This window comes from Mustela lutreola, chromosome 1 (assembly GCF_030435805.1).
Source record: "Mustela lutreola isolate mMusLut2 chromosome 1, mMusLut2.pri, whole genome shotgun sequence".
Classification (NCBI taxonomy): domain Eukaryota; kingdom Metazoa; phylum Chordata; class Mammalia; order Carnivora; family Mustelidae; genus Mustela; species Mustela lutreola.
In genome coordinates, this window is record NC_081290.1 from 273,086,548 (window position 1) to 273,107,919 (window position 21,372).

The following is a 21,372-nucleotide window of genomic DNA, read 5'->3' on the forward strand; positions in this document are numbered from 1 at the left end:
ATTTATTTGACAGACAATGATCTCAAATAGGCAGAGAGGCAGGCGGGCAGGAGAGAGCCCGACACGGGGCTTGATCCCAGGATCCTGGGACCATGACCCGAGCTGAAGGCAGAGGCTTTAACCCACTGAGCCACCCAGGCGCCCCTTTCTTTTAGTTTTTAAATGGAAGTATTTTTCATTCCAACAGTTTTAAAATTCATATAATTTTACTTAAAATGAAATTGACGGGGTGCCTGGGTGGCTCAGTAAGTTAAGCGTCTGCCTTCGGCTCAGGTCACTATCCCAGGGTCCTGGGACGGCCCCGCGTCGGGCTCTCTGCTCAGCGGGAAGCTTGCTTTGCCCTCTCCTCTTACCTGCCATCCCCTCTGCTTGTGCTCTCTCTTTCTGTCAAATAAATAAAATCTTAAAAAAAAAAGAAATTGACTTGACTTTCCCCCATCAACAAATGTTTCCGAGTGCCTGCCATATTAAGACATTTTTTTAGAAGCACATGTCTTGCTCCAGAAAGATCTGAATATTAATTCAGCTAAAGTGGTCTTTTTTTTTTTAACATTTTATTTATTTATTTGTGAGAGAGAAAGCACAAGCAGGGGTGGAGGAAGAGAGAGAGAGGGTGAAGCAGATTCTCTACCGAGTGGGAAGCCTGATGTAGGGCTCCATCCCAGGACCCAAAGATTGTGACCAGAGCCAAAGGCAGATGCTTTAACTGACTGAGCCACACAGGTACTTCCAACTAAAGTGACCAGGTTGATGTAATGGATATTGCTATTGTAAACACAGTGAGAGATCTTTAATTATCTACATGTCCCCTCTGTGTGAGTCAAGAATATAAGGAACATGCAAACATGTTTCACCATTAGGAAAATTAAGAATAAGGTTTATTAATTACTTCCATCTATTCTTTCAATGAAAATCAGCAATAAACCTTATGAAAAGTTCTCTGAGTGAAAACGGTAAAAAATATTACTAGTTCCAAGGGAAATCCACAGTGGTTATCTTATAAAATGTGATCTTAAAACAGACATCAATCCCTTTGCATTTTAGCTGTTCTTTCTTTTTTCTCCATCTCAAAGATTTTACTTTTTTAAAATTTTTTTATTTTAAAGATTTTATTTGACAGACAGAGATCGTAAATAGGCAGACAAGCAGGCAGAGGCGAGGGGAGGGGGAAGCAGGCTCGCTAGTGAGCAGAGAGCCCGACACATGGAGCTGGATCCCAGGACCCTGGGATCATGACCCTAGCCAAAGGCAGAGGCTTTAACCCACTGAGCCATCCAGGCACCCCCATTTTAGCTGTTCTGATAAAGACTTCATTAATCATCATACAAGTCCAAACTAAGATACAGTCTTTTTTTCTTTTTTTAAAGATTTTATCTATTTATTTGACAGAGATGACAAGCAGGCAGAGAGGCAGGCAGACAGAGAGGGGGGAAGCAGGCTCCCTGCCGAGCAGAGAGCCTGATGTGTGGCTCAATCCCAGGACCCCGGGATCTTGACCTGAGCTGAAGGCAGAGGCTTTAAACCACTGAGCCACCCAGGCGCCCCCAAACTAAGATACATTCTACAAAAATGACTGGCCTGTCTGTACTCTTCAAAAATATCAAAGACATCAAAAGGCAAAGTCAGACTAAAAGAATTGCTCCAGATTAAAGGAGACTAAAGACATGACAAATAAATGTAATATGTGATTCTGGATCAGGGGATAAGGACAGTATGGGAGGAATGTGCTATTAAAAAAAAAAAATCACATTAGCATATTTATAGTTAATTCATGAAATTAGTTTTATTTCCTTAATCTGATAATTGTATTGAGGTTATCTAAGAAAACGTCCTTAGCAAATGCATCTCAAGCATTTATATATCGAAACAAGAGTCTACAACTTACTCTCAAAACAATCAGCAATAAGATACGGGCAATAGCAAGCTGGCACAAGAACTCAAAGCCAGCCACAAAAATTCCAGATGCCTCTAGTAAAAGTGCATTTCTTTTAATATCAGACAGAAGATATAGATAGAATGACATCTCACTGAAGATTCCTAAAGAATGTTCTAGAATGGGATAAGTGCATGTCTTTAAGGCTAGCAGGTAATCCTCAAAAGGGTGAAGCTAATCTTGTAAATAAACATAATTTCCCCAAACGCCTATAGAGAACACTCATTCAGTGGTGAAAATAAGGTAAAAATTACTTAGGTCAACAGCATTTTTATAAAACATGATTAAACTGCTAAAGTTGCCCCTAACAAATTGGCTTCAACTGCTCACCCTTTCGGTAATTGTGGCGAAAGACGTGAAAGGCATAGAGGAGCTCATAGTAATTGTGAGTCATAAGGTCCACAGCTCGTGCGCGTGATTCAATTATTGCCACAACCTAACAAAGGGGAAGCAATCAGATATCAAAGTTAGTAGGGAGCATGACAACTGCCACAGCTGTGTCCAGTCATCAGCGGACAACTAAAATTACCTCGTTATGCAGATTCACATAAGGAAACTCTACAAGATCCTGTAGCTGTGAGCGTTCACAAAGAACTACCACCAGCTGCCGCAGACAATCTAACTGCCTACGAGGAAAAAAAAAAAGGGACATGAGGACAAACTGTCTCAGTGGATTAAACAAGGCTGGTAAATTGTCTTTAAAAAAGACTGAGCTTGACTACCTGCTAGAATCAGGAATTTGGGTTAAGGCTTCATATGCTTGGCTATTGTGACCCAAATCCAAATGATGTTTGAAAATGCATGTCCTCAAGGTAGCCTAAATGTCAAATAAAGGGAAAAAGAACAATGGCAATTAAAATGCCACGTCCATGCCAAATCCTAAGGGAAATAACTAGATTATAGTTAGTTCTTACCTGACTTTTCCAGTCACCACCTACTTCAGTTAATATTGATGAAGCCAATTGAATAACCAGCTCAGGCAAGCCAACAACATCTAGTAGACGCAAAACCTGAGGAGAAACAGGAGTTTCCATTAAAATTAATATGGTAGTGCACTTCAAACTGAAATAGGAATTAATCAGATAACTAGTTAAGATGAAGATTAAATCAAAGACGTTGACTACAAGACAGGATTATTTGGTTACTATTTGACTTTCCTTTAGGGGCGCCTGGCTGGCTCAGTCGGAAGAGCATGCGACTCTTGATATCAGGGTCGTGAGTTTGAGCCCCACGGTGGGTGTAGAGATTACTTTAAACAAACAAACAAACAAACAAATAAATAAATAAAGACTTTCTACTGTCAAATAACAGGCTGTAAAATTTCCTATTGGGTCTTTTACGTTCGATGTTTAGTACACAGTGGGTACTCAGTATTTGTTAAAGGAACACACTATATTTCACTGCTAGTAACTATTTAGTAACTTCTAGTAGCTAGTAACTAAAGTAGTAACTCCTAGTAACTGTTTAGGTCACAGATGAATTTAAAGCCCAGAAAATAAATTGCCACCATAGCCTTATAAACCCCTGAAGAGAATAATGTTTGAGATAATCTATTTCTAAACAAGATAGTACAGTGCTCTTCAAACTTTTTTGATTGCCCACTCTATTAACAATGTCTGTGTACACATGTGCACATGTATTATACTTATGTACACACAGCTCTCTAATTTATGTTTAACACACTCAGCATATGAATTTATAGAGATGAAATAGATAAAAATCATTTTGAATTATTTTTATTAGTACTTATTTATTCTTTTCTTTATTAATAGTATAAAATAGTTTTGGGTGCTTAGTTTTTATTTTATACTTTTTCTTGAAATATAACGTATATTTAGAAATGTACATAAATTCTAGATACACAGCTGATTAAATGTTCATAAAGTAAACATATCCATGTAACAAGCACCTAAAATAAGAATTAAAACATAGCAGCATTCCAAAGCTCCCAGATGACTCCTTCCAGCTTCTTCTGACTTTTACTTGTTCTGTTTTTAATTTCATGGAAATCGAATCTTATGGTATGTATTTTTTTGTGTTTCTCTTACTTTGCTTAACATGTTTATAAGACTGATCTGTTATTATATGCACGATTTCCTTTCATTGCTGTGGTAGTCCATTCAAAGAATATACCATAATTTATCGATCCATCCAGTCAATGGACACTTGAATTTCCAGTGTATGAGTTTTATAAATACCTGCCTGGATCATAATTGCACATCGTTTGGGTAAATATGTACATGTTTCTGGATATAGTCAGAATTGGAATAACTAGGTCATAGGGTGTATCAATGATTGCAGCTAGTAAATATTAAGTTTTTCTTCTTAAAGATTTTACTCATTTATTTGTTAGAGAGAGAGAGATGGCACAGCAAGGGGAGCAGCAGGCAGAGGGAGAAGCAGGCTTCCCACTGAGCAGGGAGCCTGATGTGGAACAGACCCCAGGACCCTGGGATCATGACCTGAGCCAAAGGCAGATGCTTAACCAACTGAGCCACTCAGGCACCCCCCAACAGTTTTTCAAAGTAGTTGTAACCAATTCATACTCATTACAGGTGATTAGGATACATTTAATGCCTTGATAATTTTCTTTCCTTTTTTTTTTTTTTTAAAGATTTTATTTATTTATTTATTTGAGAGAGAGCAGGAGCAGAGGGGAGGAGAGGGAGAAGCAGACTCCCAGCTCAGCAGGGAGCCGCACGTGGGACTCGATCCCAGGACCCTGGGATCATGTCAAAGGTAAAGGCAGACACTCAAACCTATGGAGCCACTCATGTGCACAATAATTTTCATGGTTTCATATTATCTTGAGTTGACATTTTAATTCAAGGTACACTTACTTATATTTTAAAATAGTATTCCTGAGAAGTCCAACTGTTATCAGTTGATTCTTGTCAGTTCTGATTATAGACTGTTACTGTTTTTACCTTGCAATATGGCTGATGAAGAGCCTGTATCAAAGGGAGAAGTATCAGCCCTATATTGTCCTCATTTGCTTGTACTTTCTTAGTCTGGCTTCTCTGAAGGAATTTTTTAAAAAATTGTGGAGGTGATTTTTATTAAAATGAAGCAATATCATGTGTAAATCAATTTAACTGGGCAAACATAATTTACTGAAATTGAATGGACTAGCGTAGATGCTCCTCTAAATGCACGTCCCAGCTATGACACCCTCCCTCTCTCTTCAGATCATCTACCTTGAGACTAAATGACAAGTGACCACGTGGTAAAGGACCACATAAGAGCACCAGAGTTGATCCTTATATTAAACATTAGCATTTTTTTTTTTTTAGATTTTATTTATTTGACATAAGCAGAGGGAGTGGGAGAGGGAGAAGCAGGCTTCTGCTCGCTAGGCAGGGAGCCCGATGTGGGGCTCGATCCCAGGACCCTAAGATCATGACCTGAGCTGAAGGCAGCTGCTTAACCGACTGAGCCACCCAGGCGCCCAAAACATTAGCATATCTAAATTTATTCTTTTGTGAGAGTTCTAGTATTTTCTTCCCAAGGCCCGCTTTGGGGTCCATTGGAGCAGTGATTTTTCATGTTTTTTGAATCAGTAAGTTTCTTGTGATGAAAGCTACAGAACTTCTCCACAGAAAAAATACAAGCATCATTTTGCACAAAATTTCAGGGGATTTATCAATTCCTCAAATCTAGCCAGCCTCGATTAAAAATCCTTAGAATTAGGGGTGACTGGCTGACTCGGTGGAGTGTGCAACTCTTGATCTTGGGGTTGTTGAGTCTGAGCCCCACAGTGAGTGTGGAGATTACTTAAAAACAAAAACCCTGGGGCGCCTGGGTGGCTCAGTCAGTTAAGTGACCAAGTCTTGATTTCAGTTCAGGTCATGACCTCAGGGTCGTGAGATTGAGCCCCTTGGCAGGCTCCATGCTGAGCCTGCTCAGCATCCCTACCCTGCTCATGTGCTTTCTCTCTCCAAAATAAATAAATAAAATAAATCTTGAAAAAATCCTTTGAATTCAAAATAATTTCATCAGAAGGATGTGGATGGTTATTAAGAGCTACAAATCTATTTCAGTAAAAATTCATCTATCTTGCGGTGCTGGTTGGCTCAGTCAGTATAGCATGTAACTCTTGATCTCAGGGTCATGAATTCAAGCCTCACAATGGGTACAGAGCTCACTTAAAAAAAAAAAAAATCATCTGTCTCTTTTACAAGCAAGGAACCAAATGGTTATGCCTGTCTCTGTCGCATTTTTCTTTTTGGTGGGAAATAACAGGTAACAACAAATAGTTACCTAAAGCTTAAACATCAAGCATGGTTAAATGTTGTGGTGACAGACACAGAGACTTCAATGAAATGAGGCTTGAGGCTTGACTCTCTGGGAAAAGGGGAATAGCAGGTAGAAAGGTCTTGAGGGAAACAGAGTGTACGCCTGGCTTGCATGAGATAGTAAGCACACCACTCTTTCTAGAACTAAATGACCAGAGAAAACACTGATGGGAAGAAAGGTCAGGAGGGACAGCGAGGTCCAAATCTTAAACTAAGGCTAAATACAGTATTCCAAGTTAATTCCTTGAGCTTTAGGCAAGACTAGTGTCAATAAAGTTCTGATGACCAGGCTAATAAACTGGTATCATGATGGGAATTTCACTTAAGTTAGAAACACTCACCTATTTTATTAAAATACACATTTCTTTAATTTCTCCAGGCAAATTCGTTTCTCTTCTCTTGGAAGTTCAGGGAACGATTAAGTTTTTACATTACTTTTCTTCCCAAATATCAAAACAATGATTTCAGATACATTTTTACACAGGGTGGTTTAAGAAGGACCAAACTACATCATAATGTACCTTATCATAATACTGCATCTTGGGGGTGGACACAATCTCACCATCCTCTGAGCGAATCAAGCGATCCAAGAACTCCTCTTTGCCCACCTCAGATGCTGCATGGCGGAAGCAATCCAGAGCCTGGAGAAATAAAAGAATACAAAATGACTTACAATGAACTGTTCTAGCTGCTTAAAAGTCACCGGTGTGGAGGATAGGGGAGGGGAGCACGGGGTGGGGGAAGGGCAGGCTGGTTTCAGGTGCTAAAGGAAAGCCAAAAAAGAAAAATTAAGACTTGGCTACATTTACAATGTCTGCCATTCTAAATTCTATTTGACACATTATTTAATATTTTTCTTTAACTTATCTCATCTCACTTTTTAACTTAAATGCTATTAAAAAGTTAACTTTAATAAGAAAATTGACGGATAAATATACAGTAGCATAGTAACATGTTAACATTTGCAGAATTTGAGTGGTGAGTATATGATTGTTTATTTTAAGTGTTTAAACTTTCCTGCATGTTTGAAAATTTACATAAACAGGATGTCAGGGAACAAATCAGAAAGGTAAACTTTGGGGCACCTGGGTGGCTTGGGTTAATTAAGCCTCTGCCTTCGGCTCAGGCGATGGTTTCAGGGTCCTGGGATAGAGCCCCACCATCAGGCTCTCTGCTTGGCAGGAAGCCCCGCCTCCCTCTCTGCCTACTTGTGATCTCTGTCTAATAAATAAATAAAATCTTTTTTTTTTTTTTTTAAAGATTTTATTTATTTATTTGAGAGAGAGACAGTGAGAGAGAGCATGAGTGAGGAGAAGGTCAGAGAGAGAAGCAGACTCTCCATGGAGCTGGGAGCCCGATGCGGGACTCGATCCCGGGACTCCAGGATCATGACCTGAGCCGAAGGCAGTCGTCCAACCAACTGAGCCACCCAGGCGTCCCTAAATAAATAAAATCTTAAAAAAAAAAAAAGGTAAACTTCCATAATGAGGATGAGAAAGCAGCATAAAATTAAAAAAGTATATGATGAAAACATGTAACTGAGTAATAAATTTGATTTACAAAATTCATCCCTAAAAACACCAACACAGAGGCAAAAGGGTTTTAATGCCTTCTTCTTCATGTTTTCCCATGTTCTAACTAATTTGCAAAGCACATGAAAGCTGAACAATCCCCATATGGCTCTTGCTGGTACTAATCGTCTTTATTCTTATCTAGAGGATTCCACGCCTCCCATCCCTCTAACCTAGTTAAATGGAGACTGTGTCCTCTTTGCACTGAAGTTGGTTCATCATTCAAATGCAATTTACCTTCTGTCCCTCTCCTGTAACCAGGTAGCATCGTCCCAGCATAAATCGACAGGAACCAACATTGACTTGACACCAGGGACGCAGCAGTTGAATATAATCCTTAAAGGCATAAAAGGTGCTTTCTGATTAGAAAACAAATATAAGGAGATAACCACTCCCAAGTTCTTCAAAGACAGAAAAAGACAGAGGTCAATTAACACAAAAGGCGTATTTCCTGAAATCATCTGGAAATTAAAATCTAATCCTGTTAATTTACTCTTGTATTAGGTTAGATACTTAAAAAAAAAAAAAACAGGACTCTAATAACACCATTACATGTAAACACACAAACACTTTTCTGACTTAACAATTTTCAACTTTTGTATTTACTGGTTTAATGACTAGATTCCTTTAAAGGATTTATAGGAAGACAATGGTGTGTTTGTTTTAGTATAAAGAGAACCTAACAGGATTAAACAAGCAAAACAAGATACTCTAGAAAAAAAAATACATTAGGAATGACATGTCAAGAAAGAAGTAAAGAAAATGTCTCTGGGGCATGTTTTGGTACACTCAAGTTTAAATTATTGTGGTTCTTATTATTAGCCAGTTAAAGTGTAGATAACATTTACACAGAAAAAAATTTCTGAAATCCCATTCTTTACCAGAATGATTAAACCTGAAATATTCAATAGCACTCACCTGCAATTGTACATACTGACAATTTCCCATCAAACATTCCAGAAAGAGACATCCGGGATTGCTAGGCCATCTAGTCACTGGATAAGGAGATTTTTTAACTTTTTTGGCAAACATACATACGTGTATGTGTGTATACACACACATATTGGACATCAAAGTCCACGCAATGACTTAATTTTTATTTATTTATAAATAATTTTTAAAGTTTTAAATAAACATGAATGTATTATTAGCCCCAGGGGTACAGGTCTGTGAATCACCAGGTTTATACATTTCACAGCACTCACCATAGCACATACCCTCCCCAAATTGACTTAATTTTTTAAAAAGAAGGTAAAGAGAAGGTGGCAGAGCACATGTTCTTATATTAGACAAACATGGTTTGAAGGTTATATACTAGAAGCCTAGTCACCTAACTCAGAACTCAATTAACTATGGCTAAACCATGTATTTCAACCCTGGGCAACCACTTCCAACTCTGATACACTGTACATACTGGTGACGCCACTGGACGCCCAGCTTCTACCATAGTGTCTGAGATACAGAGCCATTCAATAAATACTTGAGGACATATAATGTTTCAAAAGAGATCTAGGTTTTAAGCACCCAATCTCAATAAGAATCTTCATTATACAGGGAGAATAAGAGCCTTAGGCTATTTAGACAGAAAACACATTTTTAACTGGCTTTTATTATTTTTTTTTAAGATTCACTTATTTATGAGAAAGAGAGAGAGAGAGTGAGTGAGTGAGTCAGGGTAGGAGCGGGAGAGGGATGAGCGAATGAATTCTCAAGTAGACTCCCTGCTGAGGGCGGAGCCTGACGCAGGGCTTGATACCAGGACCCAGACATCATGACCTGAGGCAAAGTCAAGAGCTGGCCACTTAGCCAACTTATGGAACCACCCAGAAGCCCCTAACTGGCTTTTAAATAAAAGGATACAAAAGCTGCAGTAAATAATTGGTAGTTGCAGTAATCATCTCGGGCCAATTCAACCCAGTTTGGCTCAGAGGTGCCTTTGGTTGAGAGAAGAGATGAGATATGATATGTTTTCTTGCAACTTCTTGGAAGAATAATTCCACAATTGTCTGAGGGCTAGATACTTAAAAAGAAAAGGTTATGACAACCGTCAATTTGTGATAGTAGAGTCAATTTTCAACTAAGATGATTTACTAACTCATTTTACACTTCAAATAAATAACATTTATTATTTCAAAATATAAAATGCATCATGGGTGTAAGCAACAGCAATATAAGTAAAAGCAGTTATAAAGTATGAAGTACTATACAAATGCAATAAAAAGCCATTTAAATCAACAGTGCACTCATTCCTTATTCTTTTCACTGATTTCACTATACCTAAGCGTCTTTGGGAGTCCAGGACCCCAGGTTCATGACCTGAGCCAAAGGCAGACTAACGACTGAGCCACCTGGGTGCCCCCATATATATGTTTATATATGCAATACCCTTAGTTTATGCCTGATTTGGGCTGCCTGGGGTTTCATGGACTCCCTTTTGCAGCCCTCAGGCCACAGCTTGCTTATGAACCTCCCCAAATGAAAGCAGCAGAAGTGGTAAAGGATCTGTTTAATGAATACCCAATAAACGCCAAATTTATAATCAAATTCACACAGTCTAGTCCTTACCAAACTTATTTGCCATTATAGCACCAGAGTCCGTCAGTTCCAGCACTGACAAGTGTTGGAGATTGGACTCCCTGTTGAGAACAGAGAAAAATACAGCAGTTCTACAAAAATATTATTACGAGTCTCCCAATGACATTGTTAGTAAGTTGTACATAAAAGCTCTATGGAAAGCATATTACCAAAGAAGATAGTTTATCTTACTGAAAGTGTAATTCTTCTAAGTAATAGATTCTCCTTTTTCTTTTGGTTATAAAGCAGCTTGGCCTACCTTTCCTAACTAGTATGTTTTTGTGTGGGGTCTAACTTGCCCTGTGACCTCATCTATTTGGCCTTCAACAGGATTTATCTTTATATTAAACACACACACAAACACACACACACACACACACACACACACACACACACAATAATGGTACACCTGAAACTCATGTAACGTTGTGTCAACTCCACATCAATTTTAGAAAAAGCATTAAAAAATGGGTAGTTAGCGTAAAACTCTCTCAACAGTTTCTTAGAAATAACAAATTTTAGCAATTGTGTATGTTTTCAATTTCCACTTAAGAATAAACATTTTTTCTTTTCAGAAAACCACATATATAATAATGTATATCTAGTATTTTGATCCTTTTTATAAACTGCCTTCAACCTTTGGAAATCGAAGCAGCTAAATGCTCTGAATTTTATAGGCAAATCATGGAACTGCATAATGTTTACAATTTTTTTTAAGACAATGAAAAAAAATAACCAAACTCATACTTTATTTTAAAAATAACGAAATAATGAAACTCACAGTGTGTCAACTGGAACATCAGTTGCCAAGCATTGAGTTCCCCACTTAATGAGATAATAAGACAAGAGTAGAGGAGTTGTTCGGTGTAGTAGGTCTTGCTGGTCTTGAATGAGCTGACCAGCTCCCAAGATCACCTGTACATGATGGGTGGGGTGGATGAGACCATACATAGCGATTAGTGATGGTAACAAAGTTTGGGTGGAGGTAAAATTATTATTATTATTTTTTAATTTATTTGACAGAGATCACAAGTAGGCAGAGAGGCAGGCAGAGAGAGAGGAAGGAAAGCAGGCTCCCTGCTGAGCAGAGAGCCCGATGCGGGGCTCGATCCCAGGACCCTGGGATCATGACCTGAGCCAAAAGCAGAGGCTTTAACCCACTGAACCGCCCAGGCACCCTGGGTGGAGGTAAAATTAAAACAAAACAAAACAAAAAAAACACAGTTACAAAAGGCACACACAGAAAGCAACATATATACATAAAGGCTACACACCTTAATTTTAGGGTAGCAAAAATATCTACCCAAAGATTTAACAGTACAAAAATGCTGATGGTGAAAAGAGAAAAGAAAAGTGTAACTTTCACTGAATCTGCGGGCTCAGAATTCAAGAACAGGAACAGGGAAATCTAAGCCCTTCCTTATGTGGATAAAAACAGTTTTGAACATTACAGGAGAATTTGGAAATACCACCAAAAGCCTTAAAAATGTGCATAGGTTGTGAGTAATCAATTACAGTTTTGAGAATTTATCTCAGAAATATAGTAGAGGTGTACGGATATTTATAGGTATAAGGAAGAAACTGGCAACAATCCGGTCACAAATGTGACTGGTTGAATAAAACTGTACTAGGTTAACTATTAAAAAGAATTTTGTAGGGCGCCTGGGTGGCTCAGTGGGTTAAGCCGCTGCCTTCGGCTCAGGTCATGATCTCAGGGTCCTGGGATCGAGTCCCGCATCCGGGCTCTCTGCTCATCAGGGAGCCTGCTTCCTCCTCTCTCTCTCTCTCTGCCTGCCTCTCTGCCTACTTGTGATCTCTCTCTGTCAAATAAATAAATAAAATCTTTAAAAAAAAAAAAAAAAAAAGAATTTTGTAGTAGAATACTTAATGACACGTGAAAATACTGATTAGCTGTGTGAGGTAGAATAAAAACAATCAGATTACAAAAACACCATGTAGCATATCCTAATTCTAGAAATAAACAAAACGTTTGAGAACAAAGGGTCTACACCAAAATGTTATCCCAGTTGTCACTGGGTCCATTACAGAGGAGTTTTAATTTTTCTTGTTTACAGACAGAGGCTTACATATAAGGCTTGTTCTATAATGAACATCTATTCTATACTTAGAAAAAAAAAACAATGGTTATAATTAACAAACAAACAAAAAGCCCCATAAAAACCCCTGAGGAAATGTAAGACTGCAAAGACTAAAAAGAACTCACTAATGGCTGCTCTAAGTACCAGCCTCTCAGGAAAGGCCCCTGTATCTCCCTAGTGGTCCTGAACAAATCATCTTCCTAAATGTCCTCCTTACTTTTACCCGAAATTCTACCATTATTAACATATTTGAGTTAATAAATTCTGATTTGAAATATATAAATAGCTCTGTGAGTCCCAAAGGCCTTGAATTTCTTTTTACATTAACAGGAGTTAGTGAGCCAGACCCCTTGTCACACTTGGATGAAATGACCCACTGAGAGACAAGTGGAGCTCCTGCCAGAAAGGCATTCTCCAAATATGGAACATTTAGTAGTGGAACAAGAGTTAGGTGGCCTAAGAAGATTAGGATGAAGAGGAAGCACAGAATGGAGCTGGGAGGACCCCAAGGTAGCACACACAGTTGGTTGAGAGTCTGATCAGGTCATGATCCCAGGGTCATGACATGGAGCCCTGAGGTGGGCTCCAGGCTGGGAATGGAGCCTCCTTGAGATTCTCTCTCTCCCTCCAAGCCCCCCAACCTATGCACATGCTATCTTTCTGAAACAAATACATACATCCTAAAAAAGAATGTGCTTAGGCTAAATTTTGTACTGCAGAAATACAACTCCTTTTCTTCTTCCTTTCTCCTCCACACTAACTGGTACCCTACTATCACAAGCAAAGTAGTTACTAACAATACTAAAATTTGGAGAGCCACCCTGGGAAATTTCCCCACCGCTATACATACAAAGATTAACTGCAAATTAACCTGCTTCATGTGTGCTTTTTTAAAAGCTTAATTATTTAATTTTTTAAAAAGTAGGCTCCATCCCCAGCGTGGAGCCCAATGCAGGGCTTGAACTCATGACCCTGAGATTGAGACCTGAGCTGAGATCAAGAGTCTGACACTTAACCAACTGAACCACCCAGGCACCCCTATTTAAGTAATCTCTATACCCAACATGGGACTCAAACTCAAGAGCTGCATGCTCTTCTGACTGAGTGAGCAGGTGGCCCATGTAATATATGTTCTTTTTTTTAATTTTTAAATATTTTACTTAATTTATAATTTTATTTATTTATTGGACAGAGAGAGTGCGCCCACACAAGCAGGGAGAGAGGCAGGCAGAGGGAGAGGGAGAAGCAGGCTCCTGCGGAGCAGGGAGCTCAACATGGGGCTCTATCCCAGGATCCCAGGGTCATGACCTGAGCTGAAGGCAGACACTTAACTGACTGGGCCAACCCAGCGTCCCTGTCATGTATGTTCTTAATCTGTATTTTATTTTATTTTTTTTAAAGATTTTATTTATTTATTTCACAGACAAGGATCACAAGTAGGCAGAGAGGCAGGCAGAGAGAGAGGGGGAAGCAGGCTCCCTGCGGAGCAGAGAGCCTGATGTAGGGCTCGATCTCAGGACCCTGGGATCATGACCTGAGCTGAAAGCAGAGGCTTTAACCCACTGAGCCACCCAGGCGACCCCTTAATCTGCATTTTAGACACTCACTACAGGTCAAATGTAGGTGACAGAGCAGTGAACAAAGACAAAAGTCTGCACATTCTGCTCTGTGTGAGTAGGGTTTTTTTTTTTTTTCAAAGATTTTATTTATTTATTTGACAGAAAGAGATCACAAGTAGGCAGAGAGGCAGGCAGAGAGAGAGAGAAAGAGGAGGAAGCAGGCTCCCCGCTGAGTAGAGAGCCCAATGCGGGGCTTGATCCCAGGACCCTGAGACCAGGACTCGAGCCGAAGGCAGAGGCTTTAACCCACTGAACCACCCAGGTGCTGCTTTGTGTAAGTAGGTTTTATAAGTTTCCCTCAGGCAGTACTTACAGCATCACCCAACCTCATTAACAGATGTTGTAATATCAAAAGGTCTCGGCAAATCAGGAATCGAGTACTGGCAATTTTACACACACCTCTGCAAACAATACACGCTGCTGTGTTGCTACCATACAGCTGGGAAAGATTCATTCGAATATTCAAAGGCTGAGCTATAATGAAGAGGAGGAAAAAAAGGAAAAGAAGTTAAAAGGAGTTAAATCGTTTTCTCTAAATCAAAGAGACACGTTTGTGGTCATTCACCTGGATTGAACCCCTTTTCCATTTCCACTTCTGTCTCATAGTCCATTTCCCGCACAAGTAGCCCAATGGCCTGGATTGGGTTCTTGATCTCTTGCAGTTTACTGCAAATATCCTCCATCACATTTTCTCTGGAAGGACAATCAGAAAACTATTACTACTGAGCATATGTAACAAAGACTCTATAAATCCTATAAGCTAAGGGCTCTATGAAACAGGAAGACCAAATACGCAATAAGGGAGTGGAGATAATCACTCTGGCATACAAGATACTTTAACTTCATATAGCAAATTTTTCCTCATTCTTTTAGAAATGACAGACAAAATGCATTTGAGAAAATACTTTTATTTTTTTAAAGATTTTATTTATTTATTTGTCTGAGAGAGAGAGAGAGAGATTACAAGTAGGCAGAGAGGCAGGCAGAGATCAGGTCATGATCCCAGGGTCCTGGGTTCGAGCCCTGCATCAGGCACTCTGCTCAGCAGGGAGCCTGCTTCCTCCTCTCTCTCTGCCTGCCTCTCTGCCTACTTGTGATCTCTGTCAAATTAAAAAAAAAAATAATAAAAATAAATAAATAAATGCAGAGACGCCTATTCAGAATTACAGCAACTCATTTTAACTTCAAACCACTACTTTGCATGGACTTGAATGTAATTAAAAACTTGATGTTGGCACTAAAATTTGCTAAATTTCTATTAGGAAATGCACTTTACCCTAAATTCTCCTTACACATCAATAGTGATCAAATCTTCCAGAATCTGTTCTGCAGCCTTTTCTGGAGACTGTAGGTTGTAACAGCTCATTTCCATCACTGCTGACATATCCACAGTTATTGACTCTCCAATCAGCCGAAGGCATTTTATAAGACACATAACATCCCGAGCAACATCCACATCTACAAGTAAGAGAGAGTTAACATTCATGACTCGAGCCAATGAAGAGTCACTGATTAATATTATACTAACATAAAATATTAATAATTAAACACCAAGAATCTATCTGAGGTCCTGGAGATGCTCAGGCCTCTTCAGTTTTCCTCACATATCTATACTGTGGTAAATTGACTAGGAAAGGTCACAGTGGCAATCGAAGTTTGTTTTTTGCATCCACTTGAAAAAAAGCATAGGGCTCATGAAGGAAGGGACTTAAATAGGGACACATTAAGTATTATTACCATCAGATATAGCTGCCTCATCCTCTGCCAAAAGGTTTTCATCCGGCAGGAGATACAAATGATCCACTAAGGAGGAAGGCACAAGGAAAGACAGGTACCCCTGGAAATACAAATCTTCCAATTACACTTTTTTCAATGAATGTTTACAGGTATAAAAAAATTGAGACCTGAATCTTATGATGAGGAACACCAGACACATCCAAGCTGAGAGACATTCTATAAAATAGGTATAGTCAAAAAATGTTAGTGTCATCAAAGACAAAGAAAGGCTGACAAAAGCTCAAGATTAAGCTAAATAAACATGACGACCAAATATATCCAAGAGCTTAGATTGGACCCTAGATCAGAGGAAAAATTATGGGCATAAGTGGTAAAATCAGAATGTAACAGTACAATATCATATAAATAACGAATTATCTGATCTTTAAATTGTGCTGTGGTTATGTAAGATTACACTGTTTTTAAGATACACAGTAAAATATTTAAGGATAAAAGGGCATAATGTCTATGACTAACTCTCAAATGGCTTAAGAAGAAAAATGTGTCTGTATAAAAGGAAGGAAAGCAAATGGAAGTTAACAAACGAATCTGGGCGAAGGTCATACAAACGTTCTTTGTGCTACTCCTGTAACTCTTTAAAATCTGAAATCACTTCAATACATAATAAGATAAATAAAGGAAAATGCAAGAAAATTAAAAATATTAAGGAAGACTATCTAAATAGAAATGAACTATAATTCTGAAAGAAAAAAGAATACAAAGCTCTAAAAACTAACTACAACATTTGAGAGACTGATAGTTTGAAAGATCTGCAGAAGCATCTAAAGGAGTTCTTCTATATGCTTTAGCTCCCTTACTTTTTTCAGCAGGCACACCATGTTTGTGTGTGGATTCAAATGCAGGGCAAGAGGATGAGAGAGGGCTTCTTGGTACTGAAGACAACAGGCATAGAACTTGCACCAGAATTCCTGTTGTAAGTTTCGAAATTCCTCCTGGGAAAATTCATATTCTGTTACACTTCCTTGGAGCTGGCAAAGAAGAAAAAGGGGGAAAAGAAAAGAGAGAGAGAGAGAAAAATTCTTAATACCATTTGGGATCTTTCTTCCCCAAAACATAACTGTCTAATATCATTTTACTAAGTTAGAGCCAAATGAAATATCCCTTATGCATTACACACCATTGACTACATATGTAGGATATGTAGTCAAAATACATATATATAAAGATATTTTATATATATAAATCTCAAATTAAAAGGTTTAAACATTTATACTTCCTACTAACAAGGTCCAGTGAACAATTTGAACAATTCCTCAGTACCAATCTACCCTGTACCAAGAGATGATCATTCTTTCTCTACCAAAACCTCACCTCACTTTCAACAGCTAAAGTGACTTCTTTCTTTAGGTCACTCCAGGAAAGATCTAAATTCCTCTCAGTTCCTCGGCAGAAAATCTAAAATTAAAAGAGACATTTTAGAGTATTATATACTAACCAAAACTAAATGAAAAATACTTGAGTTTGGAAGGCACTGGGCCAATACAGTTATATAGCAGAAACTGAACATGCCTGAACAAATAATTACTGTATATAAAATCATAGCAAGTTTGAAATAATTTTCTTTTTTAAAAAAATTATTTCTGTAGACCAGAAACAACAGAAATCCATGAATCTGTCAGAATTATAATAGGATATATAATAGGATAAGCTAGATTACAAAAAAGCAAAAAAAAAAAAAAAAAAAAAAATTCCCCCAAACCCTGAAAGGCTATTACTACTCAGCCAGAAGGAAGATATAAAATGATGCTAAAAACACACACCCATGACTGGCACAAAAGCCAGTCAGAGTATTGTTGGGGCTGGTCACTCTAATAGGAATGGCTCTCCTCAAGGAGAGCATTTAATAAATGCCTTAGTGAATATTTAACATTTCAGTGTACAAGAGATAATATAGGACATCTACATTTCATTGTTAATAAGGAAGAAGTCAGATGGGATGAAAACAAAAACACCTTAGGAGAAAGTGACCGTGTCACCCTGAAGTTTTAGCAGAGAGAAAACAGAAACATGCAATAGCCAGATATTTAAGAATGTATGTAAAAGAAAAGTCAATGGTCTAGAAATGGTATCACCTGAAAGAAAGGAACTGGGTGTATTTAATCTGGAGAAAGACAAGAGGGAAAGATTCCTAAAATATTTGACTAGTTGCTTTCTAAAACAGAGACATGTTCTATGAAGTCCCAAGAGAGAGAAACTGCCAAAAGGACAAGGACTAAATTTGATACAATACTGGAAAGAGCATTTCTTTTTTATTTTTATTTTTTTACAGGGATAGTGAGAGAAAGAGAGAGAGAACGAGCAGGGAGGACAGGAAGAAGCAGGCTGCCCGCCTAGCAGGGAACCCCACATGGGGCTCAACCCCAGGACCCTGGGAACACAACCTGAGCTGAAAGCAGACACTTAATGGACTGAGCCATCCAGGCGCCCCTGGAAAGAGGTTTTAACGACCGAGCTCGGAAAAAGTAACTCACACAAGACCAGTGAGAAACTGATCACTGGAGGCAGAGACAACTGGAAGTTGTTGGAAAAGCCTCAGAAGGTATTTCTTTGTGTGGAAGGTCAGGTGAGGAGATTCTGAGGGACCTTTCAATTCTCTGAGTGATTGTTCTATTTTTAATCCACAAAGTTAATGGCAATTTAAGTAAGCCAAAGTGACTTTAAAGTAAAGAATCCTTTTGTGAAGCATTAATTATCTCTTAAGGCATGTGACTTTGAAGATTAGATTTTTAGAGTTTTTTTTGGAATGTGAACTAAGTCAGACCTTCATTGTATTAACAGAAAGATAAAATAAGAGTACTATCAAAACTAACGAAGAAAACATTTTAAATTTCTTTCAAGTACTGAGATTACATGCAGAATATTATGATATATTTTTATAATAATATAGGCACAGATTTCTCTTTTTACTACTAGTCACTAGGAAAGAACTCACAGCTTTACCTCCCTGCTGGGAGTCTTACTTAACAGAAAAAACATTTAAAAAATTACACTAAGAGCACATGTATATACAACTGCAAAAATACATTTGGTGTTTAGTGTATATAAAACAAGAAAAATAATAATTATTAATTATACAACGATAGTCTGAAATAAACATTAACTCTTTTCTTGCTGACCTGTAAAGCTTTACATAAAGCTGCTTTTATGAATCGTCCTGGTGTAAATAGATTCTGCAAATACATCTCCTGTTAGAATAGAAAACAAAAATTAATGTCATTCTGAATAGATAAAATTTGGGAAAATTTGAAGGAAGAAGTCATCACATCAGTACCAACATTTGAGTTTCCATTATATGAATATAGTCTTTCTATAATTGAGCAATATCAAGTACTAGAGCAGTTCTATCCTTTCACATTGAGAAGATTTAGTGTCTCTGCGTTAACTAGGCATACTATAATGAAATTAGTGTGTATCTTTTTTTTTTTTTAAAAGATTTTATTTTATTTATTTATTTGTCAGGGATAGAGGGAGAGAGAGCGAGTGAGCACAGGCAGACAGAGAGGCAGGCAGAGGCAGAGGGAGAAGCAGGCTCCCTGCCGAGCAAGGAGCCCAATGTGGGACTCGATCCCAGGACGCTGGGATCACGACCCGAGCCAAAGGCAGCCGCCCAACCAACTGAGCCACCCAGGCGTCCCCCCCACCCTTTTTTTTTTTTTAAAAGATTTTATTTATTTGTTTGACAGACAGAGATCACAAGTAGGCAGAGAGGCAGGCAGAGAGAGGGGGAAGGAGGAAGCAGGCTGCCCGTTGCGGGGCTTGATCCCAGGACCCTGAGATCATGACCTGGGCTGAAGGCAGAGGCTTTAACCCACTGAGCCACCCAGGTGCCCCTCAGTATGTATCTCATGGAGTACTTCATAGCGTTCCACTGGAAAATGCAGCTTGTCAAATGTCAACCTTAAATGGAAAAGGCAAACCCAATTTATTGGTGATACACCCTGGGAAGAGAACAACTAAACTAAACTGGTTTCTATACACCATCCACAAAGTGGCTCACATTGAAAAGGAATCAAGAATAGGCAATACATGTAAAAACAAACAAAAGCCTGCAATAAGTCATCACTAGCAGGGAAATGAAGTAGAGAGGAAAAAAATGGGAAGTCTTATGCTGCCTAATTATTTTGTCCTCCCCCCCTTTTTTTAAAGAGTTTATCTGACAGAGAGACATCCAGAGAGGGAACATAAGCAGGGGGAGTGGGAGAGGGAGGAACAGGCTTCCTGCAGAGCAGGGAACCCGATGTGGGGCTCGACCCCAGTACCCTGGAATCATGACCTGAGCCCAAGGCAGACGCTTAACGACTGAGCCACTCAGGCGTGCCATCCCAATTTTTAAATCACATTTGCCAGGAAGTAGTAAACCTGACTGACCTTCATTCAATTTTCTTTCCTCCTACTGAGGTTCTGAGGAATGACCTAGGGGCCCATAATCTTCAATTGCATTTTAACATGAAGGTATCATCTGAAAGCTTTTGCTTCTACTTATCCTGATGGTATTTCTGAAAAAGAGGGAGACTGGCCTGTTTTGCTCGCTATTGTATTCCCATTTAAAGTTATTTTCTTCATAGCATATACTGGTACCAGAATTTATCTGACTTCTAGTTTACATGCATGTACCAACATGGTTGGTATAGTGGACATATAGTGTTTATATCTGCCCAGGATCCATTTCCCTTCTTTTACTAACAAATCCCTACCTTTCTCTGGGTAGCCGTTCCTCTTCTACCCATATCCCCATACTCAACTGACCTCACAGCCTCCATAACAGCAAGGTGCAGCTTGGTCAGTTTTCTCATGCTAAGCCAGATTATTCTATTCCTTCTGCTCAGAATGACTATGTCAGAAATCAGCACATGGTTCAAGCCTGGTAAGTGAGTCTACTTCAGGACCAGGGACAGAGATTCTTTCGTTCCATTGCAGTAGTAAGTTCATAGAACGCACAGGCTCAGGGAGCCTGCCTGAGAATAAACTGAACAAGGAGGAAAGCAGAATAGAGACAAAAGAGAGATCAAACCCTGAAAGCATTGTTCCAGACATGGCTAAAGCCAGGCTCCTCTCAGCTTCTCAGCTGCACAAATCAATACATTTTTGTTTTAAGCTTAAGTCCGTTTCAGGTGGGTTTCTTTAACCTGCAGCTGAAAGAATTCAGACTAATATAACTGATTCTTCTCAGACTAATGATCAGAGTAAATCATCCCATTACATAAAATTTTAATGTTGCTTACTCTGGGGTCTTGATCATCTCTGAGAATTATCTCTTCCTCTGGCAGAGAGTGCATAAAAACCGAATTCCACTGACCTGCAGCATTACTATAGAGAAACAAAAAAAAAAGACCACAGTCTGCATTAAAATGATAACTAAAAGCTTATGCTGTTGATCTATTAAAAGTTTAAAAATAAATAAATAGAACTTATTTTCAGCAGTCTGGCTTTAGAGAAGTACTCTTAACAGTTTAAAAAGCATCTTCCTGGAATTAAAACTCTAAA

General features: G+C 38.7%; 1 protein-coding gene across 1 annotated transcript in view; it reads right to left on the reverse strand.

Annotated features, from left to right (window-relative positions):
- Positions 1-21,372, reverse strand: part of NUP160 (nucleoporin 160) — a 51,596-nt gene that overhangs the window by 10,496 nt on the left and 19,728 nt on the right. Inside the window, exons 10-27 of the mRNA XM_059142445.1 lie at positions 21,111-21,195; positions 19,005-19,073; positions 17,200-17,283; positions 16,686-16,856; positions 15,829-15,928; positions 15,384-15,549; positions 14,657-14,784; positions 14,405-14,565; positions 11,155-11,288; positions 10,365-10,435; positions 9,660-9,819; positions 8,718-8,787; positions 8,037-8,135; positions 6,750-6,869; positions 2,848-2,943; positions 2,656-2,750; positions 2,463-2,559; positions 2,264-2,369 (exon numbers count right to left, since the gene is read on the reverse strand). Coding sequence (XP_058998428.1) covers positions 2,264-2,369; positions 2,463-2,559; positions 2,656-2,750; positions 2,848-2,943; positions 6,750-6,869; positions 8,037-8,135; positions 8,718-8,787; positions 9,660-9,819; positions 10,365-10,435; positions 11,155-11,288; positions 14,405-14,565; positions 14,657-14,784; positions 15,384-15,549; positions 15,829-15,928; positions 16,686-16,856; positions 17,200-17,283; positions 19,005-19,073; positions 21,111-21,195 — 2,012 coding nt within the window. The remainder of the gene's footprint in view (positions 1-2,263; positions 2,370-2,462; positions 2,560-2,655; positions 2,751-2,847; positions 2,944-6,749; positions 6,870-8,036; positions 8,136-8,717; positions 8,788-9,659; positions 9,820-10,364; positions 10,436-11,154; positions 11,289-14,404; positions 14,566-14,656; positions 14,785-15,383; positions 15,550-15,828; positions 15,929-16,685; positions 16,857-17,199; positions 17,284-19,004; positions 19,074-21,110; positions 21,196-21,372) is intronic.